Below are 25,753 nucleotides of genomic sequence, written 5' to 3'. Positions count from 1 at the left end.
GCAGCTCCCTCTACAATATAAGTCCTTCTGTATCTAATGTCTGCATATGATTCCTCATCTTCAACCACGAGTATTTAAACTCTGACAGTTTTGCTTTGCTGTATCAAAATCCCACGACCAAAACCATGTGAGGCTCAGTTTTGAGATCCAAAGGGAGATCACATCTATATGAAAAAGAAGCTAAAGCGTGTTCTTCAAGTCAGAGAGCTGCTCAACATGTTTTCATGTTAGTGTCTGTAGGACTTGATAAAAAAAGCCCTGATTTAATTCACTACCCAGGTTAAGTGGAATGAGTGGAATATTTCCCAAACAGAGAAATCCAATAACAAAAGATAAGATCAGTTTCTTTTTTCTATCGTCTCTTTTCTTATGCTAGATTTATTTCTCTGAATCTCCACAGCAGCAGGTGGAGGAGATGATCATAGACTCTGTTTATAGAATCAAACTCAGTGGAAAGGCTAGACTTGAAGGATAATTTAAAACACTTTCAGACATCAGTATATGTAGCCGGTTGGTCTAAATTTGCCACGAGAAAGTTCTTTCACATAAAAGGAAAAAGGAGGAGGTGAGCACTCAGGGCACAGAGACCCCCCCCCCCAGCACACATGATAGAAAGGAGGATTTCAGTTGATGTGCACATGAATGATTTGTGTTTCCTCTGCAGGTAGAAAGTGTGTGTGAGCTGAGCAGCATGGATCAGTGTGAGGACAGAGAAGAGGGAGCCCCTCCCTCTAAAAGAACTCTGTGTGGGGAACATGAGAGCCAGACCAAAGCTCAGAGGTGAGATGACCATCTCTAACTGTCCATGACTCTTCTCCATGTCACAGCTCAGCACTCACATCACTGCTCCATCATTATTCACAGGAATAAACGAGGAACTAAATGGAAACATGAACCTGGACCCAGCTCTGTCTCCTTAAAGAGTGACCGGTCTAAAGCTGACATTATTGATTTTAAAGTCCAGCCTGTGTCTGCTGCAGAGAGGTGAGCTGTTAGTAACATGAACTCTTTGATTTAACTGCTTGATGTTGTTGGACATAAACTGTAGTGCAAACACTTCACTGCTCCATCATTATTCACAGGAACCAACGGGGAACTAAATGCAAACATGAACCTGGACCCAGCTCTGTCTCCTTAAAGAGTGACCGGTCTAAAGCTGACATTATTGATTTTAAAGTCCAGCCTCTGTCTGCTGCAGTGAGGTGAGCTGTGAACTCTTTGATTTAACTGCTTGATGTTGTTGGATATAAACTGCAGTGCAAACACGTCATTCCCTCAATCCCCTTTAAACTGTCTCTTAAAAACAAGCCTTTGGGTTCTAAACAACTGAAAATCGCCTTAAGCAAACCAGAAGTAAAACATATTAAAAAAAAATTTGGTCTTCTCCAAAGTGGTTAATGTAGTTGTTTGGGATCCGGCTGAGGAACCTTCACATTACAAATTTTAATACTGCATGAATTACTGGAAATAAAATGCCACAACAGAATGAAATATTTGCTTTGTGAAGAAACACCAGTGAAATAAAATCATTAATTTTAAATCAGGCACGTGTCCTCCTGCAGAGAGGTAATGTGTGTGAAAATGTTGTTGTCACTCAGTGTTTGTGAATAAATCCTCCATCATGTTTAATGTCAGCTCAGCTCTTTTTCACACACATTTCTATGTTCATATGTGAAGCGGTGTGTGTTGGACTGTTTCAAAAAACACAGCAATCAGAATGTACAGAATGGATGTTCTAGGAGGTGTTTCTGTTGCACACACACCCATCATGGTCAAGTGCATCGAGTGGTTCATTATGAGGCATATTAAGGCCCTGCTACCACCATCTTGGACTCATTGCAGTTTGCCTATTGCCCAAACTGGTCAACAGACGAGGCCATTGCCACCACCCTACATTTTGCTCTCAGCCACTTGGACAATAAGGACACATGTGTGAATGCTGTTCATAAACTTCAGTTCAGCATTCAACACAGTCGTTCCTCAGCACCTGATTGGAAAACTGAGCCTGCTGGGTCTGAACACCTACCGTAACTGGATCCTAGACTTTCTGATGGAGAGGCCTCCGAAGTTTTCCGATGACACGACTGTGGTGGGTCTCGTCAGCATATAGAGAGGAGGTGCAATAGTTAATGGACTTAGCAAATAATTTATAGCCAAAGTATTCACTCACTGTGTCTCTACTGTTTCATTAGCTTAGTTTAGCTCGTAGCCGACTCGTTAGCACCACGGCTTCTTCACCAGTTCCTCCTGCACTTTCTTGCTCATTGTGTCAGATGTTTAGTTACTCCTCGGCCTCCTTTAGCAGTAATGATATCTGTAACAAATGTAGCATATTTGCAGCTCTGGAGGCCAGGATTACTGAATTGGAGACTTGGTTCCCCCCCGATACACCCGTAGCTAGCCAGGCCCCTGTAGCTGGTGCAGCCGAAGATAGCGTAGCTAGCTGTTCCCCGGCAGACCCCAAACAGCTGGGGAAAGAGGGCGGCTGGGTCACGGTGAGGAGGAAGCATAGTCCTAAACAGAAGCCCCAGGTACACCACCAACCCGTTCATGTGTCTAACTGTTTTTCCCCACTCGGCGACAAACCCGCCGAGGGTCAAACTCTGGTAATTGGTGATTCTGTTCTCAGACATGTGAAGCTAGAGACACCGGCAACCATAGTCAATTATCTTCCAGGGGCCAGAGCAGGCGACATTGAAGGAAATTTAAAACTGCTGGCAAACTGTAAACGTAAATTCAGTAAAATTATAATTCACGTCGGCAGTAATGACACCCGGTTACGCCAATCGGAGGTCACTAAAATCAATATTGAATCGTGTGTAACTATGTCGGACTCTGTAGTTTTCTTTGGTCCCCTCCAAAATCAGACCAGGAGTGACATGTTTAGCCACATTTTCTTCTTAAACTGCTGGCTGTCTGAGTTGTGTCCAAAAAACGATGTGGGCTTCTTAGATAATTGGGAGACTTTCTGGAGGAAACCTGGTCTTTTTAAGAGAGATGTCATTCATCCCATCCTTTGGATGGAGCAGCTCTCGTTTCTAGAAATATGGACAAATTTATTAACCCCCCCCCCAAAACATGACTATCCAGAGTTGGGAACAGGGAAACAGCCAGAAGCTTGATGTCTGTAGTGCACAGCTTCTCCCTCACAATGACTGTAGAGCACCAGCTGCTGTTTACATGCAGACATGCCGCCGCCATGTTGCTTATGGTGCGTTCATGGTCTCCGTCCAGATGAAGAGGTAGTGAAAAGCCATCAATGTGCAGCGTGCTGTCGTCATCACTTATGCAAGTGGTTGACGCAGGCTTGCAGCTCGTCCAGCTTGTTGCAGAGAGAACACACATTAGGTTAATGGACAGGAGTGCTCGTTGTTTGTGTGTCTCCCTCTTGAGTCTGGCTCTCACCCCTTCTTCTTTAATCCCCTCCTGGTTACCTTGTTTTTGTGAGTTTTTTGATTTCCGTGTCCAAGAGTATTTCCTCGGGAAAATAGTCTGTAGGAGCAGAGCGGAAAAGCCGGAGCCTGGGCTGCAGCTACAGCTGAATGAGGGACTCTCTGGTGTAGGTGAGCCTTGGGGTCATGTCGAAGTGTCAGAAACAAGTCCACAAAAATGAGAAAAAGGAAAGAATACGAAATGTACAGAGTAGACGGCAAAAAACAACAATGGAAAGAGCATTAAAGTTAGAAAAGAATGCAAAACTGCTCAGCTGACCGGCCATTCGACCACACGAACAGTGACCTGGAACTGGAAACCTCAAATCACAGGCCGAGGGGGCGGTGTGGCAGCAATTTTTCACACCAGCCTATGTATAAACCTTACACAGAGTTTCTGTCTGATTTCTCAGACCTTTTATCTGATTTAGTGCTCAGCTCAGATAAAGTAATTATTGTGGGTGATTTTAACATCCATGTAGATGCTAAAAATGACAGCCTCAACATGGCATATAATTTTTTCATTAGACTCAATTGAAGTATCTCAAAATGTAAAAGAACCCACCCACCACTTTAATCACACTCTAGATCTTGTTTTAACATATGGCATAGAAACTGAACATTTAACAGTGTTTCCTGAAAACCCTCTCCTGTCTGATCATTTCCTGATAACATTTACATTTACAATAATTGATTACACAGCGGTGGAGAGTAGACTTTATCAAAGTAGATGTCTTTCTGAAAGCACTGTAACTAAGTTTAAGAATATAATCCACCCACTGTTATCATCTTCAATGCCCTGTACCAACACAGAGCAGAGCAGCTACCCGAACGCTACCCCAACAGTGGTCGATTATCTTGTTAATAACTTTGCCTCCTCTCTATGTTTAACACTGGATACTGTAGCTCCTGTGAAAACTAAGGTCTCTAATCAGAAGTACCTGACTCCGTGGTATAATTCTCAAACATGTAGCCTAAAGCAGATGACTCGTAATCTGGAGAGGAAATGGCGTGTCACAAATTTAGAAGATCATCATTTAGCCTGGAGAAATAGTTTGCTGCTTTATAAGAAAGCCCTCCGCAAAGCCAGAACATCTTACTAGTCATCACTGATTGAAGTAAATAAGAACAACCCCAGGTTTCTCTTCAGCTCTGTAGCCAGGCTGACAAAAAGTCAGAGCTCTTTTGAGCCAACCATCCCTTTAACGTTAACTAGTAATGACTTCATGAACTTCTTCACAAAAAAAAATGTAATCATTAGAGAAAAGATTACCCATAATCATCTCACAGATAATGATATTATCTACAGCTACTCTTAGTACCATTGATGTTAAGTTACTCTTTTTCTCCAATTGATCTTTCTGAGTTAACTTCAATAATTACTTCCTCCAAACCATCAACGTGTCTTTTAGACCCCATTCCTACAAAACTGCTCAAAGAAGTCCTGCCATTAATTAATTCTTCGATCTTTTTTTGTAAGTATGTTTATTGAGATGTTTTGATATAAGGAAAAAAGAAAGACACAAAGAAAACAAAAAACAGACAACATAACAACAAGGGCTAAAACACACAAATAAGACAAAATATTACACTGCAACGACAAAAATACTACTTCAACATCAGTTGAAGTAGTATTACTAGTAAAATTACTATTGTAAATTATTCAAAATTACTTCAACTGGCAATAAACAGAAATAAAACACTAAGGTGGTAGGCCGAGTTATTGGTGATCGATCAAACAGGACTTTGCTTTAATACATGGTCTAAAAATGGCTGCCACACATCAAAGAAATTACTAAGTTTGTCCGCTAATGTGTACCTAATCCTCTCCATATGTAGTAGAGCAGTCAGTTCTGTTTGCCACATTTTGAATTGAGGTACAATATCCGACTTCCAGAGAGTCAAGATAATTTTCTTAGCAATTACCATTCCGAACAAAACTGCAGTTTGTGCAGCAGGGCTGAGGTGTAAAAGGGAAGAGGAAGTTCCAAACAATGCAATTATTGGGTCCGGCTCTAATGTGCAATTATAAATACCAGAAAAATATTTAAAAATGTCCAACCAATAGTTAAGCAATTTGGGACAAGTCCAAAATAAATGAGTGAGAGAACCTTCTCCAAGTTTACAACGATCATATATCACAAATCCTGTGCAGTTTAGTTTTTGAATAATGAAGTCTGTGAAGCACTTTGAATTGAATTAACTGATGCCTTACATTTATAGAGCAAGAATGGATCCTACACAGACTCCTCTCCCACACCTCATCTCCAATTTGCAAACCAAGCTCCTCCTCCCATGCCATCTTCAAAAAGTCAGATTCAAAATTTAAATACTCAGAAAAAGCTTTCACAAAACCAGAAACCAACTTTTTAGAGTCCGGGGAACTCAGAAGAGTGTAAAAATTGACCCCTCTTCCGGAAGAGATGGAAAATTAAGAATACTCTGACGAACATAGTTTCTTATCTGTAAATAATGAAAGAAATGTGATGCGGGGAGAGAGAACTTGTTCTGCAACTGGGTAAATGATGCAAACTGCCTGTCAATAAATAAGTCTTTGACAGTAATAATACCTTTCTGTGTCTAGACCTCAAAAGAGGCGTCTAAACATGAGGGTGGAAATGCATGATTACAATATATTGGAGTATGGATCGAAGTATCTGGTAGAGCACAACCTTTTTTGATCTGACTAAAGATTTTAACGCAGTTCGAAACTATAAAATTATTGACCTTGGTTCGTGGATTAGAGGATGAAAAAAGAAGAGCAGGGAGGGAACTATTCTCAACCCCACCACTCTCTATGACCACCCAAGGTGCGGTATCGGCAGACATGACCTTTTTGTACCCTTCCTGCCAGTAAGCAAGAGTTCTAGCATTTGCAGCCCAATAATAAAACTGAAACAGTGGCAGAGCAAATCCACCCTTAAATTTAGACTTACATACATGAACTTTTGATATCCTGTTAGTTTTAAAGCCCCAAACAAATGGTAATACTACTGAGTCGATCACTTTAAAAAATTGCTTATTCAAAAAAATTGGTAAATTAAAAAATAAATATAGAAATTTAGGAAGGGAAATCATTTTAATTACGTTAATGCGACCTACCATGGGAATAGGTAGAGCCCTCCATTTCTCAATGTCCTTTTTCAATTTTTCAACTTGTTCAAGATAATTCAACTTAAACATCGATTTAGGAACCTTAGGCAAAATAACACCCAAGTATTTCAATCTGTCTGTAATTTTAAAAGGCAAAACTTTCAAAATTGCAGTTAAAGCCACAAACTCACTCTTCTGCCAATTAATTGTATAACCTGAGATTTCCCCAAACGACCTCACCACATCTAAAAGTACAGGAACCGATTGCTCAGGATTTGACAAGAACAAAACAACATCATCCGCATATAAAGAAATGTAGTGCTTGATATTCCCCAATCGGACAGGGTCAATAGAGGGCTCATTCCTAATGGCTACTGCAAGAGGTTCAATAGAAATTGCGAAGAGCAAAGGGCTCAAAGGGCAGCCTTGTCGTGTCCCGTGGTGTAAAAAAAGAAAAGGCGCTGATCTATCTTGGTTAATAAGAATGGAAGAAGAGGGATGTCTATATATCATATCAACCCATGATATAAACTGTTCGCCTAAACCAAACTTCTCCAGTACCGAAGCATATAGGCCCACTCGACCTGGTCAAACGCCTTTTCAGCATCTAAGCTCAGTACTGCGATCTTGGAAGCTCCCTAGTGCCTATGATACATAGTGTTCATCAACATTCGAACATTAAAGAAGAAAAACCTCTGGGGGACAAACCCAGTTTGATCCGGATGGATAATTCATCCAACATGTCCATTTACTGTTTGCCAAAATTTTAGTGAAAGTTTTCATATCCAAATTCAACAAAGCAATAGGTCGATAAGAGGGACATTCTGTTTCATCCTTTCCTTCTTTCAATAACAAAGAAATATTAGCTTCATATAGCGTACGGGGAAATCTTTGAGTATGGAAAGAATGCTTAAACATTCTCAATAAAAGCGGGGCCAGCTTTTCAGAGTATTTTTTATACAGTTCAATGCCAAACCCATCTGGGCCTCGGGACTTTCCATTGGGGAATTACTTAATAGCTTTCGAAACTTCTTCAATAGTAATATCTGAGTTTAAAGCCTCTCGTGCAACGTCATTCATTTTCGGGAGATCCAGCTTCCCTAACCAATCAGTAATATTGCCCCATGATTTCGACATATAGAGCTCTTCATAATATTCTCTAAATCGCTCATTAATAGCTTTAGGGCTAATTAAAATTTCGCCTGATCTTGATTAAATTTTGTGTATAGCCCTACTGGCCTGTAGGCCTCTTAGCTGCCGAGAAAGAAGCTTATGGGGCTTATCTCCAAACTGAAAATGCTTCTGTCTGATCCTAAATAGCTGATCTGTTACTTGACTAGATAAAATTGTGTTATACTCAAACTTCCTTTTAATTATGTCTTGGAAAAAAAGAGGGACAAGAGGAGGCCTTGTGGTCCTGTTCTGTGTTAATTCAGCTTCTATTTCGAACAGGCGTTTCCAGCGTTCTTTTTTTTTAACGAAGATTCAAAAGAAATAATTTCTCCTCGCATTACCACTTTAAATGTTCCCCATAAAATCGAATCAGAAACGTTTATCATTAGCTTCCAAGAAATCTGATATTTTAGTTGTCATAAATTGGCAAAAGGATGTCTCACACAGGCGTGACGGGTGAAAACGCCAGTAACCCTGTTGTTTCAGAATCAGAATCAGAATCAGAATACTTTATTGATCCCTGGGGGAAATTATTTTTTGTTACAGTGCTCCATTTTAAACCAACATTAAGACAAGACAGACAATACGCTAACTAAGAATAGTACAATATATACATATATATACATACATACATACATAAGTCACTTATAAATAAATATTTGGAAAAGAAACATGTGTAGTTGTAGCAGCAAACAGTGTGTTAAGTGGATGCGTTGTACAGGGAGATGGCCACAGGCAGGAATGATTTCCTGTGTCGTTCAGTGGTGCTTTTCGGTAATCTCAGTCTCTCACTGAACGAGCTCCTGTGACTGACCAACATGTCATGGAGTGGGTGGGAGGTGTTATCCAACATTGTCTTTATCTTGGACAGCATCCGCCTCTCCGACACCACCTTGAGGGAGTCCAGCTCCATCCCCACAACATTGCTGGCCTTACGGATCAGTTTATTAAGTCTGTTGGCATCTGCGACCCTCAGCCTGCTCCCCCAGCATGCAACAGCATAGAGGATCGCACTGGCCACCACAGACTCATAGAAAATCCTCAGCATTTTCTGGCAGATGTTGAAGGACCTCAGTCGCCTCAAAAAATAGAGACGACTCTGGCCCTTCCTGTAAAGTGCTGTGGTGTTTTTAGCCCAGTCCAGTTTATTGTCAATGTGAACTCCAAGGTATTTATAGTCCTCCACAATGTCAACACTGACCCCCTGGATTGAAACAGGGGTCAAGTGTTTCCTGGTCTTCCTGAAGTCCACGATCAGTTCCTTGGTCTTTGCCACGTTGAGCTGCAGATGATTCTGCTCACACCACGTGACAAAGGAGTCGACCACAGCCCGGTACTCTGTCTCATCATCCCTGCTGATGCATCCAACCACCGCAGAGTCATCAGAAAACTTCTGAAGATGGAGGTCTCTGTGCAGTGGCTGAAGTCTGTGGTGTAGAGGGTGAAGAGGAAGGGGGAGAGGACAGTCCCCTGTGGTGCCCCTGTGTTGCTGATCACCTTGTCAGACACACACTGTGGGAGACGTACATATTGTGGTCTTCCTGTCAGGTAATCAACAATCCAGGACACCAGAGAAGCATCCACCTGCATCGCTGCTAACTTATCACCCAGGAGGGTCGGCCTGATGGTGTTGAAAGCACTGGAAAAGTCAAAAAACATGACCCTCACAGTGCTCGCCGGCTGGTCCAGATGGGTGTAGACACGATTGAGCAGGTAGATGATGGCGTCCTCTGTTCCGAGACGAGGCTGATAAGCGAACTGAAGGGGATCCAGATGTGGTCTTACTATGGGTCGCAGCTGGTCCAGGATGAGCCTTTCCAGGGTCTTCATGATGTGGGAGGTCAGTGCCACGGGCCTGTAATCCTGGGGGCCACTGGGACGAGGCGTCTTTGGTACAGGGACGAGGCATGATGTCTTCCACATCACCGGGACCCTCTGCAGACTCAGACTCAGCATAAACAGTTTATGAAAGACTCCACACAGCTGGGGGGCACAGGCCTTGAGGACAAGGGGACTCACTCCGTCTGGTCCAGCAGACTTGCCTGAGTGAAGTCTCCTCATTTGCATCTCAACCTGGTATTGAGTGAAGGTGATGGGTGGGGGAGGGGTGTCAGGAATCTCACAGGAGGCAACATGTGAAGAGAGAGGCTGGCACAGTGGTGTGGCTCTGGATTCCAGGCTGACTGCAGGTGAGGTTGTGGGGGTGGGAGCAGACACTGTGGTGTCGAATCTATTGAAAAACAGATTCAACTCGTCGGCTCTATTCTCACCTCCCTCAGCTCCCCTGCTGTTGGTTGGCCTGAATCCAGTGATGGTCTTCATGCCCCTCCACACCTCTCTCATGCTGTTCTGCTGGAGTTTCCACTCCAGCTTCCTCCTGTAATTGTCCTTAGCCTCTCTGATCTTGTCCTTTAGTAACACCTGGACCTTCCTCACCTCCTCTTTGTTGCCCCCTCTGAAAGCCCTCTTCTTGTTGTTGAGGAGGGCTTTGATGTCCTTAGTCACCCACGGCTTGTTATTTGGGTAACAATGAACAGTCTGAGCTGGAACAATGGAGTCGGTGCAGAAAGTTATGTAGTCTGTGATACACTCAGTAAGCCCATTGATGTCCTCGGCGTGAGGCTCACAGAGTGTTTCCCAGTCGGTCACCTCGAAACAGCCCTGTAGTTCCGCTATTGCCTCCTCTGACCACCTCCTAACAGTCCTGGTGGTCACAGGTTCCCTCCTCACAATTGGCACATAGCGGGGGGTGAGGTGAATCAGGTTATGATCTGACCGACCAAGTGGGGGGAGGGAGGAGGAGCTGTATGCATCCTTGACGTTAGCATACAGTAAGTCTAAAGTTTTCTCTCCCCTGGTGGGACAGTCCACATATTGTTTGAATGTTGGTGTATTGTCCAGTGATACATGGTTGAAGTCACCCGAGATCACAATAAAGGCACTCGGGTGCTGAGTCTGTAGCCGAGCTATGGCAGAGTGGCTAGTGTCACATGCAGCTGTGGGGTTAGCAGAGGGGGGAACATAAACAGCCTCCAAGATGACGTGAGAGAATTCCCTGGGTAAATAATACGGCCTGAGTCCAACAGCACACAGTTCAGTGTCGGGGCAACAAATCCTTTCTTTGATTGTTATGTTGGCAGGGTTACACCACCGGTTGTTAACTAAAACAGCAAGCCCACCTCCTTTACGCTTACCGCTAGCGATGCTGTCCCTGTCCGCCCGAACAGTGTGGAAGCCTTCCACGGAAGCATTCTCATCGGGAATGACCTGGTGCAGCCATGATTCGGTGAAACACATCAGGCTACACTCTCGGTATTCCCTCTGACTCCGTACCAGTGCTGAGAGCTCGTCGATTTTACTTGCCAACGATCGCACATTTCCCATCACGATAGACGGCAGACACGGTTTAAACCTCCTCCTCGCTTCGAGCCTCCGCTGTCTCACCGTCACCTTTTTTCTTCTCTTCTGTCCTTGACCTCTGCATCCCCGATGTGTTTTCCTCCAAATTTCAGCTGGTACTTCTGCGGGCACTTCTGCGGGCCTGGCCAGCGAGCCGGCCGGCATCAGGGCGATCAGCTGATCTCTGGAGTAAACAGTCCGTGCGTGTAGGAGATGTGCCGCGGTCCCGTTCCATGATAAAAGTAACAGTTCCACGGCCACCAGAAGAACAAAAACTCTCTCAATCCACATGATTGAGTAAGAGATAGAAAACGGAGGAAAATACAAGTCAGAAAAAAAAGAATACGTAAGAAAAAAGAGCTAAACTAAGAGAAAAGCAGGAGCGACTGTAACAGGCTGCACGCTGGTTGGCGCATGCGCACTTTCGTACCACAGAAGTCCAGGACTAAAGAGGTTGGAGAGTGATCCCAGATCAATATGTTATGATAAGTTGAGCATACAACTTTAGACATAAATTTAGAATCAAGCAAAAAATAATCTATTCTGGAGTACGATTTGTGCACTTATGAAAAATAAGAGTAATCTCTAATCTCTTAATGCTTCAATCTTAAATATGATCAACCTATCTCTAATAATCGGCTATGTACCACAGGCCTTCAATCTGGCTGTAGTTAAACCTTTACTTAAAAAGCATCTCTAGACCCAGCAGTCTTAGCTAATTATAGGCCAATCTCCAACCTTCCTTTCATGTCAAAAATCCTTGAAAGAGTAGTTGTCAAACAGCTAACAGATCATCTGCAGAGGAATGGCTTATTTGAAGAGTTTCAGTCAGGTTTCAGAGCTCAGCACAGCACAGAAACAGCTTTAGTGAAGGTTACAAATGATCTTCTTATGGCCTCTCACAATTATACATGCTTCCCTTAGCCTGAAACGCTCGCCTGATATTGACACTTAAGTATGGGTCTGTTGATTGATTTAACTGACTGGCTTCAAGTTCCACACCACATGGCCGCTGGACCTGCTAACCGGTCCTTCCTCGCTAGACTGCTATTACAATCACTGTCTTGCAAGCTCCATGACCTGGATGACTGAGAAACTACACAGAGAGTTATGTAGTTTCCAAGGAGTCAGGTATGGATGGCTAACTCTGTGCCTTAATCCTGGCAGGTTAGAAAACACTAATGACACATGTCATCTGTGTCATTACAGTTAAGATAATTAGACCATTGGAAATATTACAAAAGATTTACCAGTCTTTATTCTTGTAAGAGCTCCAGGTATTTAGTGGTGTAAGCTGGTTTTTTTCCTTTTCCATTTCTCTTCTTTTTTTCTTTTTCTTGTTTTTGCCAGCAGCATTAAGATGGTGTTTTCTGAGAGCCAAAACTCAGCATTTTCAAATATTGATCTTTCTCCTGTGTTGAACTAATTCTTCATGATTCCTCCACAGAGTGGGCCAGCAGAGCTCAGAGGTTCCCAGAAGTCAGTCTACCCAGCAGCATCAAACACAGCTGGACTCCATATTTATGGTCTGTACATGTTCAACATCTATTCTATTCAGTCGTTTCTCAAAAAGAACGGCTATTTATACTTCAAACATATTGCAAGTATTAGTTTTTCGTAGTATTAATTGCAAGATAAGACAAGTTAGAAGCACAACTAAACACTGTTTCAAATAAACAATGAGCTTTAGCAGCTGGGCTGGTCAAAAAGACGTGTTTGTAATTTTATCTATACCCATGACCACCTTGACACATATTGCTACAGACAGGTCCTTTAATTTTTGGCTGTCATGGTAGTGTCTAATAAACTATGAAAGCTGGATAAATGATTGGAAAACTTTAGAAAAAGTTATTTATCATATTATTATAGCATTTATTCCACTCTAAACAATGCAAAGTTGAGTTATCTGATCTCAGAATTTGATTTATTTTTTTGCTTCTTTTTTTAAACATTCCAATTTAACAACCTCCCTTGAACATACTGACTACAATTACCATGATGTAGCAATATTCACTCTGTTTCCAGAATCAAAATATGCTGTGGACTGCAACAGAAATATGATTATGACAACACCTTCATATCTCCTGGCTATTTCTGTCTGTTGTTCCTGGTCTCCCTCTGTTCATTGTTCCTCTCTTCTTCCACTTCACCACCAGTTGAGGTTGTAATGTAACATATTAATTGACACAATACTCTATTCCAGCTACTGCAGGACAACATCATCACTTTTGTGAAGAATGAACTGAAGAAGATTCAAAAAGTTGTCAGTCCAGATTATCTGAAATACTTGGAAGGTCAGAGAACGGTTGAAGAGAAAGTGGGTGAGGACGAGGAGCAGAGGAATAGCAGCAGAGAGGCATTTGTGAAGATCACATTGGACTTTTTAAGGAGAATGAAGCAGGATGAACTAGCTGACCTTCTGCACAAGAGTAAGAGGATTTCTATAAAGATTTAAGCTGCTGGTTGAACAGGTTGTTTACTAATGTCTAACCCTAAAGTGATAGTCAAACATAAATATAAAAATTCTGGACTGATATTTGTTGTCTATTCTGCTGTACAATGATGCGAATGTTGTTGTGATTTGGCGCTATATAAATAAAATTGAATTGAATTATTCTTTCTTTTAGGAACTTCTAATAGAGACGTCTATTGGAGTGAGTGTAAACTTAAATCTACACTAAAGAAGAAGTTCCAGTGTGTATTTGAGGGCATCGCTAAAGCAGGAAACCCAACCCTATTGAATCACATCTACACAGAGCTCTACATCACAGAGGGAGGGACTGCAGAGGTCAATGATGAACATGAGGTCAGACAGATTGAAATGGCCTTCAGGAAACCAGACAGACCAGAAACAACAATCAGACAAGAAGACATCTTTAAAGGCTCACCTGGAAGAGATGAACCAATCAGAACAGTGCTGACAAAGGGAGTGGCTGGCATTGGGAAAACAGTCTTAACACAGAAATACAGCCTGGACTGGGCTGAAGACACAGCCAACCAGGACATCCAGTTCATATTTCCATTCACTTTCAGAGAGCTGAATGTGCTGAAAGAGGAAAAGTTCAGCTTGGTGGGACTTGTTCATCGCTTCTTTACTGAAACCAAAGAAGCAGAAATCTGCAGCTTTGAAGACTTCCAGGTTGTGTTCATCTTTGATGGTCTGGATGAGTGTCGACTTCCTCTGGACTTCCACAAAACTACAATCCTAACTGACCCTAGAAAGTCCACCTCAGTGGATGTGCTGCTGATAAACCTCATCAGGGGGAAACTGTTTCCCTCCGCTCGCGTCTGGATAACCACAAGACCTGCAGCAGCCAATCAGATCCCTCCAGAGTGTGTTGGTATGGTGACAGAAATCAGAGGGTTTGCTGACCCACAGAAAGAGGAGTACTTCAGGAAGAGATTCAGAGATAAGAAGGAGGCAAGCAGGATCATCTCCCACATTAAGACATCACGAAGCCTCCACATCATGTGCCACATCCCAGTCTTCTGCTGGATCACTGCTACAGTTCTGGAGGATGTGCTGGAAACCAGAGAGGGAGGACAGCTGCCCAAGACCCTGACTGAGATGTACATCCACTTCCTGGTGGTTCAGGCCAAAGTGAAGAAGATCAAATATGATGGAGGAGCTGAGACAGATCCACACTGGAGTCCAGAGAGCAGGAAGATGATTGAGTCTCTGGGAAAACTGGCTTTTGATCAGTTGCAGAAAGGAAACCTGATCTTCTATGAATCAGACCTGACAGAGTGTGTCATTGATATCAGAGCGGCCTCAGTGTATTCCGGGGTATTCACACAGATCTTTAAAGAGGAGAGTGGACTGTACCAGAAAAGACTGTTCTCCTTCATCCATCTGAGTGTGCAGGAGTTTCTGGCTGCTCTTCATGTCCATCTGACCTTCATCAACTCTGGAGTCAATCTGCTGGAAGAACAGCAAACAACCTCCCAGACACGTGAAACAAGAGAATCTGCAGAGACACACTTCTACCAGAGTTCTGTGGACAAGGCCTTACGGAGTCCAAGTGGACACCTGGACTTGCTCGTCCGCTTCCTCCTTGGTCTTTCACTGCAGACCAATCAGACTCTCCTACAAGGTTTGCTGACAAAGACAGGAAATAGTTCACAGAACAATCAGGAAACTGTCCAGTACATTAAGAAGAAGATCAATGACAGTCTGTCTGTAGAGCAAAGTATCAGTCTGTTCCACTGTCTGAATGAACTGAATGATCGTTCTCTAGTGGAGGAGATCCAACAGTCCCTGAGTTCAGGAAGTCTCTCCACAGACAAACTGTCTCCTGCTCAGTGGTCAGCTCTGGTCTTCATCTTACTGTCATCAGAAAAAGATCTGGATGTGTTTGACCTGAAGAAATACTCTGCTTCAGAGGAGGCTTTTCTGAGGCTGCTGCCAGTGGTCAACATCGCCAACAAAGCTCTGTAAGTAAATATGTACTCATTTTAAAGACTTTTGTAACAAAATGATACAGGGAGTGCAGAATTATTAGGCAAGTTGTATTTTTGAGGAATAATTTTATTATTGAACAACAACCATGTTCTCAATGAACCCAAAAAACTCATTAATATCAAAGCTGAATGTTTTTGGAAGTAGTTTTTAGTTTGTTTTTAGTTTTAGCTATTTTAGGGGGATATCTGTGTGTGCAGGTGACTATTACTGTGCATAATTATTAGGCAACTTAACAAAAACAAATATATACCCATTTCAATTATTTATTTTTACCATTGAAACCAATATAACATCTCCACATTCACAAATATACATTTCTGACATTCAGTCTCTGAGTATTGCACACCTTGTGCTTTTGGGCACTCCAGTGATGTTGCAGCTCTGAAATATGGCCAAACTGGTGGCAAGTGGCATCTTGGCAGCTGCACGCTTGACTTTTCTCAGTTCATGGGCAGTTATTTTGCGCCTTGGTTTTTCCACACGCTTCTTGCGACCCTGTTGGCTATTTTGAATGAAACGCTTGATTGTTCGATGATCACGCTTCAGAAGCTTTGCGATTTTGAGACTGCTGCATCCCTCTGCAAGATATCTCACTATTTTTGACTTTTCTGAGCCTGTCAAGTCCTTCTTTTGACCCATTTTGCCAAAGGAAAGGACGTTGCCTAATAATTATGCACACCTGATATAGGGTGTTGATGTCATTAGACCACACCCCTTCTCATTACAGAGATGCACATCACCTAATATGCTTAATTGGTAGTAGGCTTTCGAGCCTATACAGCTTGGAGTAAGACAACATGCATGAAGAGGATGATGTGGACAAAATACTCATTTGCCTAATGATTCTGCACTCCCTGTATGAAGTGTATTTCTCTTGTCTACATGAAACAATAAAACTATTTTCAATAATAATTGTTTCAGACTAAGTGGCTGCAACCTCTCAGAGAGAAGCTGTGCGGCTCTGTCCTCAATTCTGACCTCCCCGTCCTCTAGTCTGATGGAGCTGGACCTGAGTAACAATGATCTGCGAGATTTGGGAGCGAAACTTCTGTCTGCAGGACTGGAGAGTCCATATTGTACACTGGAAACTCTCAGGTTAGAACTCAGACAGTCAAGCAGTCATTTACCCTTCAGAAATCAAAAGTGTAACTGGCTATTTTTCACTAACTGTAATGTGACCTTTCTATTCTTTTACATTAAAAGAAAATGTCTCGTTTGTTGGCATTCTATTCAACACAACCTCACGTTTAAATTGGCAGTTTCTTTGTTTTTTTCATTTTGACGTACTGCCTTAACACAACCTAAAATCTCACAAAAAACACTTAAAAACAATGTTTTTTATTTTTATTTTTTAGCATTAAATCACCAACATGTTTAAGAAATCATTTAAAACTTTAGCCGCTAATATTAACTAGAGCAAAAATGTACTGCTATTGAGTATAGTTTACCTTTCTTTCACTAGAGGAAGCCAAACGCACCATGACTGTAGTTTGCCATTCATACCACTAGATGGACTGTAGTTTCATATTCATTTCAATAGGACCAAAATTTGTGCAGAAATTTCATATATAAAAAGTATAAAGGGTTATAACCATCAAAAGTCATAGAACACCATTTGTGATCAAGCCAGACGAAACTATATAACATATTTTAATATCCCTCCGACAGAAGACAGAGACGATATGTTATCTGGTTACCGGGTGTTTTTTATTTTTTTATTTATAAGAACAGTAACACAGGCTACCGTGGACCGTAGCCAATGCCAAAACTACAAGGGAAAAAATGTGCTCCCCTGAATCAAAACAAAAGTTTTTACAGAACCCCCGATAGAACCATGCCCAGAAAGCGACGCAACGTGTGCCGAGTTTGTGACACTGGAAAGTCCACAACGGCCTGAACTTTTTCAGTCACGGGCCATATCTGCCCTTGTCCCACTTGCTTGCCCAAATAGGTAATAGTAGCCTTCCCGAACTCACATTTAGAAAGGTTGAGCGTGAGGGAGGCATCGTTGAACCGCCCAAACACCTCAGAAAGTGTTGCGAGATGTTCAGGCCACAAGGTAAAATAGACAACCACGTCGTCCAAGTATGCCTCGCACTTAGACACTCCACACAGCACCTGCCGCATAAGGCGTTGAAACGTTGCGGGCACATTACGTAACCCGAAAGGCATCACTGTATATTGGAGGAAGTGATCGGGCGTTACAAACGCAGAGATCTCCAAAGCCCTAGGTGTTAATAGAACCTGCCAGTACCCCTTTAATAGGTCCAGCTTTGTAACATACTGAGCAGAACCAACACGATCGAGGCAATCTTCCATCCGCGGGAGCGTAAACGAGTCTGGTTTGGTAACCGCATTCACTTTCTGGAAATATTGTCCGCTATCGCTACCAGAATACAAGGCGAGCTCCACGCGTCATGACTGGAAATAGCAAGGCCATGCTCAATGAGATATTCAACTTCCTACTGCATCAAGCTCCGCTTTGTGGTGTTTACACGATAAGCGTGCTGTTTTATCGGCCTGTCAGTTTCCACCGTGATGTCGTGACACAGGACAGATGTTTGCCTACGGTAGTCAGAAAACAAAGGTTGATGAGCTTTCACTAACGCAAGGACATCCCTATGAGCAGGGGTGGCAAATGAGAGCAGGAGGACTCCAAAGTGGCCAACATCTCGCAATTCCAATCTCCGAGCCCCCAGTATACAGCCACTTTTTTCCATCAAACCATCGTCTTGTGGGTGGTACTCTGTGGTGCCCAGAGCAAATTACATCACCGGTGGCGAGCTCTTTGGACACATAACATTTGAGCATATTAACATGACACACTTGCAACTTTTGCTTCCGATCAGGCGTTTTAATGACATAGTATCACTTATTTTCCGATCCACCTCATAAGGACCAGAAAATTGAGCTCGAATGCTAGACACAGTCACTGGAAGCAAAACCAGCACCTTCTCCCCCGGGGCAAAATTCTGAACCACGGATTTCTTGTCAAAACGTGCTTTCATACTGCCCTGGGCTCGCCTCAAGTGGTCGCGGGCCAACTGCACGAGAGAGACATTCCTTAAAAGCACACACATAATCCAACACATTATCCTCCACCCGATGCGATTCGGACAATAATTTCTCTTTAAGTAATTGCAACGGCCTGCGTACCGTGTGTCCAAAAACAAGATCAGCTGGGCTGACACGGAGGAATTCCTGCTTGGCTTCTCGAACGGTAAACAACAATAAGAGAAGTTAACTCAGAGGAGCGATTGCTTACGTAGCCCCCAAAAACATAACTAAACAACAATCACTTACCTCCCTGACTAACTAAACATGAGAAAACTGTACCCAACTGAAAAGGCGATCCACTCGAACTTCCTCATGACTTGCAGAGCAACACAGGGCATGTCGCAGCCCCAGCTGGTTGGGGTAAAACCGAGGATGGATGATTGCCGTCCTCAACCGCGCCGTCTTATACTCCTGGTGTACCATCTTCGGGATCCACCACTCCTGGAGGCGCACCTGCACACTCACATTTACATGTCATAATCCCAGCCCACGACGGCAGCCGTAACAGCAGTGTGTGTGACATTCCATCATTGTCCAACTGTTCTGACACACACACCAAACAAACAAACAAAAAATGTCTAAATTGCACACTACCTACTAACTGTGTAAATTCTCTGTTATGACTGGTTTTCCTTGGTCTATAAAAAAAAAATATTACAATATTACATATCAGAATTTGATGAAATTGTCTATTTCTTCTTAAACAAATAAAACAAATCTCACAAAGTTTTCTTCAGGTGTTTGAGGGTGCATGGAATTTATCCAACAAGTCTACATGTATCTTGTGGACTTGGCATTTGACTATCATTCATTTGTTTGTGACAAATAAAATTTGAATTTGAATGGGTATTTTATCCATAAAAATAATTGAAAATAAGCCTTTAGTGAAGTTTTAACAAATGTATTGTTTTTTTTGTGTGTGTTTATATAGTCTATCAGGCTGTCTGATCACAGAGGAAGGGTGTACTTCTCTGGCTTCAGCTTTGAGCTCCAACCCCTCCCATCTGAGAGAGCTGGACCTGAGCTACAATCATCCAGGAGACTCAGTCCAGAGTTTGTTGGCTGGACTGAAGGATCCACATTGGAGACTAGACACTCTCAGGTATGGAGAGAATGTCTGATAGAGGAGGAAAAGTTGAAAACATCTGCTGTGTCCTACATTCAGTTCCTGATTGTTTCATGCAGATGTCACAAATGAAGGGAAGTGCTTGCTCATTACAGACAATCTAAGGAGCTTGAAAAGAGCAACTGGGCTTTTTCTTGCAGACATTTCATATGAGAAGCTTCTTCAGTTCTAAAATAAAATTTTGGAGAGACTTAGGTATTTAATTTAATTTAAAATTTGGTTATCCCTAAAAAGGGTCGTTGACCCATTATTAATTATGTGCCTCATCACATGAGCCAAGGTAAGAAATAGATAGAAATGTTCAGCTGAGTCTTTCCCCCAGAACACCTTACCCAGGAAGCGCCCAGGATGCATCCTTGTCAGATGCCTAAACCACTTCAGCTGGCTCCTTTCAATGTGGAGGAGAAGCAGCTCTACTCTGAGCCCCTCCCAGATGGCTGAACTTCCCTACCCTCTCCTATCTCTAAGGGAGAGACCAGCCACTGTTCGGAGGAAGCTCATTTCCACTGCTTGTATCTGTGATCTTGTTCTTTTGGTCACTACCCACAGCATGTGACCATAGGTGAGGGTAGGGACGTAGATCAGACAGGTAAATTGAGAGCTTCACTTTTGCGCTCATCTCTCTCTTCACCACGACGGACTGGTGCAGCGGCTGCAGCATCAATCCGTCTGTCGATCTCCAGCTCCCTTCTCCCATTACTCACAAACAAGACCCCGAGATACTTAAACTCCTCCATTTGGGGTAGGAACTCGTCCCCAACCCAGAGTGGGCACTCCATCCTTTTCTGGCTGAGAACCGTGGCCTCGGATTTCGAGGTGCTGATCCTCATTCCCACTGCTTCACACACGGCTGTGAACCGTTCCAGAGTGAGCTGGAGGCCATCAACCGATGAAGCCAACAGAACCACATCATCCACAAAAAGCAGAGATGAGATTCTTAGACCACCTACGTGAAAGACCTCCGCCACTTGGCTGCGCCTAGAAATCCTGTTCATAAAAATTAAGAACAGAATTGGTGACAAAGGGCAGCTCTGGCGGAGCTTATCCCCCACAGGGAACAAGTCCGAATTATTGCCGGCAATGTGAACCGAGCTCTTAATGGTTGTATAGGGATCAAATAGCCCGTAGCAATGGGCCAGACACCCCATACTCCCATAGCACCTCCCACAGGACACCCCGAGGGACATGGTCGAATGCCTTCTCCAAGTCCACAAAACACATGTAGACTGGTTGGGCAAACTCCCATGCCCCCTCAAGTATCCTTGAGAGGATAAAGAGCTGGTCCAGTGTTCCGCAACCAGGACGAAAACCGCATTGTTCCTCCTGTATCCGAGGTTCGACTAGCGGACGAACTCTCCTTTCCAGCACCCTTGTATAGACTTTCCCAGGGAGGCTGAGGAGTGTGATTCCCAATGTAGTTGGAACACACCCTCCAGTCCCCCTTTTTAAAAATGGGGACCACCACCCTGGTCTGCCAGTTCAGGGGTACTGCCCCTGATCTCCACGCAACATTGTAGAGGCGTGTCAACCAGGACAGCCCTACAACATCCCGAGCCTTCATGAACTCGGGGAGGACATCATCCACACCAAGGGCTCTGCCACCAAGGAGTTGTTTAACTGCCTCAGTGACTTCGCCCCCGTAAATTGGCGGGTCATCCCCCTCATCCCCAGACTCTGCTCCCTCCTTGGAAGACGTGTCAGTGCCTGGGGCTCGCTCGGGCCACTTCGGAGGTGGGGTGCCCCCGGCCTCTCGGCCTGGGGCTCGGTCACTCAGGCGCAGCTGGCTGCCGGCGGAGCTCACGGGCGCGTCACTGCAACTCCCCCTGGCTTCTGCTCCGCGGCTGCTGAGTGAGCCCTCATCTGGGACTCTCCTCAGCTCTTTCCGGGACAGTGGCGCGGCTGCCCCTCTGTTGGTCTTCCTTGGTCTCTTGTGTTCTGGGGGCCTCTGGATGTCTGGAGTTTTGATCTCCTCCACACCTGCTTCACGCCCTGGAGGACGGGGCTATGGCCCCCCCACACCCTCTAGCAGATTATTACATGAAGGAACCTTTTAAAAAAACAAGCGCGTCCATGCTCACAGGTGTACACACGGGTGATCACACCCACAAACTACACCCTTTTTGGCTCCTACCTCAAAGCACACTGTGTTCTGTTGATCTTATGTGCTGCACAATAATGTTTAACATTTAGTATTTAGTGTCATATTCCCATATATCATTGTGATGTTGTTTATTCTATTACTCTTGTTCTCTTCTGCTTGCTTTCTTTTTTCTTTCTCAGCAGGTGATCCAGGTGATTGATATATGCATTTTTTTTCTCTGCCCATTCTGTTGGTTTTTGGTTTTTGCCCTTCTCCCCCGTCCCTCTTCTCAGCTGTTTCTCTTTCCCTCTTTCTTTCTCCCCTTCTTTCCCCCAGTCAAGTCTGTCCCGTATTCAGTAAGTGAAAATAAAATAAACAATAAAAAAAAAAAAAAAAAAAAAAAGGAAGACGTGTCAGTGGGATTAAGGAGGTCGTCCAAGTATTCCTTCCACCGTCCGACTATTTTCTCAGTCGAAGTCAGCAGCGCTCCACCAACACTATCCACAATACTGGTAGACGCCTGACAGTTTACCAGAATCTCTTTGAGGCAGTCCAAAAGTCTTTTTCCATGGCCTCTCCGAACTCCTCCCACACCCAAATTTTTGCTTCAGCCACTGCCTCAGCCACAATCCACTTTGACTGTCTGTACCTGTCAGCTGCCTCCAAAGTCCCACAGGCTAACCAAGCCTGACAGGATTCCTTCTTCAGCCTTGTGGCTCCCTTCACCTCTTGTGTCCACCATTTGGTTTGGGGAATACCACCACGACAGGCACCAACCACCTTGCGGCTGCAACTCAATGCTGCAGCTTTGGCAATGGAGATGCTGAACATGGTCCATTAGGACTCAATGTCCCCAGTCTCCCTCTGGATGCTGTTGAAGCTCTGCCGGAGGTGTGTGTTGAAGATTTCACGGACTGGGGCCTCTGGGAGGCGTTCCCAGCACACCCTCACTACATGTTTAGGCGCACTGGGTCTGTCCAGCGTCCTCCCCAGCTCAGCCCCTCTCTTTACCTGAGTGTCCAGAACATATGGTCGCAGGTCTGGTGATACGATTACAAAATCAATCATCGACCTGTGGCCTAGAGGGTCCTGGTGCCACATGCACTTATGGACACTTTTATGTTCGAACAAGGAGTTTGCTATGGCCAAATTGTGATTTGCACAGAAGTCCAATAAGAAAACACCACTTGGGTTCAGATCAGGGAGGCCGTTCCTCCCAATCACGCCCCTCCAGGTCTCGCTGTCATTACTCACCTGAGCATTGAGGTCTCCCAGTAGGAAAACAGAGTCTTCAGGTGGAGCACCCCACCCAGGGACTCCAAGAAGGCTGGGTACTCTGAACTGCAACTCGGCGCATAAGTGCAGATGACAATCAGGACTTGTTCCCTGAACCTAAGGCGCAGAGAACAAACCCTCTCATCCACCGGGAAGAACCCCAATGTACAGGCAGCAAGCCGAGGGGATAGTAGCATACACACCCCAGCCCGCCAGACTGAGACAGAGTCCACCCCCTCTCCAGGAGACTGGTTCCAGAGCCCAAGCCATGCGTAGAGGTGAACCCGACTATATCTAGCCGGTACCTCTCAACCTCATGCACTAACTCAGGCTCATTCCCCACGAGAGAGGTGACATTCCATGTCCCAATTGCCAATTTTGGTAGCCGGGGATCGGTCCGCCAGGGCATCTGCTCCTGGCTGTCTCCCGGCACACAATGCACCCGACCCCTACGGCACCTCATGCGGGTGGTGGGCCTGCAGGAGGATGGGCCCATGTCCCCTCTTCTGGCTGTGGGCCTCAGTAACCCTATCCGGGGCAGGATAAACTGTTGTCTCAATGTTTTCCTCATAAGTGTATTTGTGAAAATGTTGCACTGTTCCTTTATCAGTGTCTAACAGTATGTATATGAGAGCCATGTAATGTCCAGTTGTGTATGCTGAAAGAGACTGTGCTGGTCTGACACCCGCCCCCCCCCCCCCCCCCTCCTTTCAGGGTGGAGCCTGCTGGAGTCCAGTGGTTGAGACCAGGTCTGAGGAAGTGTAAGTGGGTTTTTAATGTGATTCATGAAAACAAAGCAGCACACATTCAACCATCTTCAAACTGTCACATCACTCATTTACATCTCTGATGTCAGGAGTCAATCAATGAACAGATGATCAATAACTGCAGCTGGATTGTGTTTGTTCTCTCCATCAGATTCCTGTCAACTCACAGTCGACGCAAACACAGTACACACAAAACTCCAACTGTCTGACAACAACAGGAAGGTGGCACATGTGGAGGAGGTTCAGTCATTTCCTGATCATCCAGACAGATTTGATTACTGGCCTCAGCTGCTGTGTAAAAATGGTCTGACTGGTCGCTGTTACTGGGAGGTCGAGTGGAAAGGAGGGGTTTATATGTCAGTGAGTTACAGAAGAATCAGAAGGAAAGGAGACAGTAAAGATTGTTGGTTTGGTTACAATGATCAGTCCTGGAGCCTGATCTGCTACGATGATGGTCCTCATTCTGTCTGGCACAATAGCAGAGGAACATCCATCTCCTCCTCCATCTCTGTCTCTAACAGAGTAGCGGTGTATGTGGACGTTCCTGCCGGCACTCTGTCCTTCTACAGAGTCTCCTCTGACAATCTGATTCATATTCACACCTTTAGCACCACATTCACTGAAACTCTTTATCCTGGGTTTAGATTCAGGTATCTTGGTTCCTCAGTGTCCCTGTGCTGAGCTGAGTTTAAAGTAGGGCTGCTCAATTAATCGAATTTTAATCTCGATTACGATCTGGGCTTTCAACGATCATTAAAAATGACCGAGCCGATTATTAGCCCCTCCCTCGTGCTTTACTCTCGCGCTGCTCCGTGTGGCAAATCGAGCGCACCTCCCTGCATTTCGAACACGCGTCACAACAATTAAGAGCAGCGGTCTCCAACCTTTTTTGCGTCACGGACCGGTTTATGCCCGACGATATTGTCATAGACCGGCCTTTAAGGTGTCGCGGATAAATACAACAAAATAAAACTAGTACCGGTACCGAAAAAAAGAAAATTTATTCCTAACACACGTGAAAAGACCAAGGAAAACCGAGTAAATGATAAAAATGATAACAAAATAACGCTGAACACTGATAAAAACCCTGAAAACTATACATTTCACACCTGAGCCTCAACTCTCGCGGCCCGGTACCAAACGATTCACGTACCGGTCCGAGGCCCGGGGGTTGGGGACCGCTAATTAAGCGGACCCGAGGGAAGCTCGGAAAGCTCAGCCGAAGTTATTTGGAGAGGAGAGTGACTGCCATTGGTTGAAAAGAGAGGTAAAAAAAACTTCAGTGGTGTGGAAACATTATGGGTTTGAGGGGTCAGACGTGGATCAAGTAGACATAGTGTGTAAACTTTGCTACAGTGTAGCTGCACCACAGAGCAACACTGCAAAGTTCACTAAACACAGATGTTTACATTTTTCATTTATTTTTATTTTGCAAACATTTGCACTGTTATCAGTATTTGCACTATTTTATATTATTTTTTTGACAATCTTTAAAGTCATTATTCAACACATTGTTATTGTTAAATAAATATCGTCAAATAATCGAGATCTCAATGTCAGTGAAAATAATCGTGATTATCATTTTTGCCATAATCGAGCAGCCCTAGTTTAAAGAGTGTCTCCTGTTAGAGAAACACTCTGACTGTTGAACAGATAGTTCAGTCTGTACATGTCTCTCTTTCACTCAGAAACACGTTTTCAGATTCATGGATTCAATCAGTTGATGTTTGAAACTGTTCTAAATGATTCCTTGTAAACTTCTTCCTCTTCAGTCCTTTAAAGATGGAAGCTCCCATTATTACAGGATCCACATGTTGTTTTTCTGTCTTTTTACACTCAAAGTTTCAGAGTGAATATCAATATGTTGTTTTTCTCTGAAGCTCAGTTCAC

General features: G+C 44.0%; 1 protein-coding gene across 1 annotated transcript; it reads left to right on the top strand.

Moving 5' to 3' along the window:
* The first annotated feature begins 691 nt into the window (after nucleotides 1-691).
* Nucleotides 692-24,603, top strand: LOC113019594 (NLR family CARD domain-containing protein 3-like). The gene is made up of 9 exons (XM_026163366.1): nucleotides 692-780; nucleotides 865-984; nucleotides 12,544-12,622; nucleotides 13,300-13,525; nucleotides 13,739-15,530; nucleotides 16,480-16,653; nucleotides 19,547-19,717; nucleotides 23,811-23,857; nucleotides 24,015-24,603. Exons 1-9 carry the CDS (start codon nucleotides 692-694, stop codon nucleotides 24,542-24,544), a joined length of 3,228 nt encoding a protein of 1,075 aa, XP_026019151.1. The 3' UTR covers nucleotides 24,545-24,603.
* Nucleotides 24,604-25,753: the final 1,150 nt, after the last annotated feature.

This window comes from Astatotilapia calliptera, chromosome 3, assembly GCF_900246225.1.
Source record: "Astatotilapia calliptera chromosome 3, fAstCal1.2, whole genome shotgun sequence".
Lineage (NCBI taxonomy): Eukaryota > Metazoa > Chordata > Actinopteri > Cichliformes > Cichlidae > Astatotilapia > Astatotilapia calliptera.
This window is presented reverse-complemented; position numbering and strand designations above follow the sequence as displayed.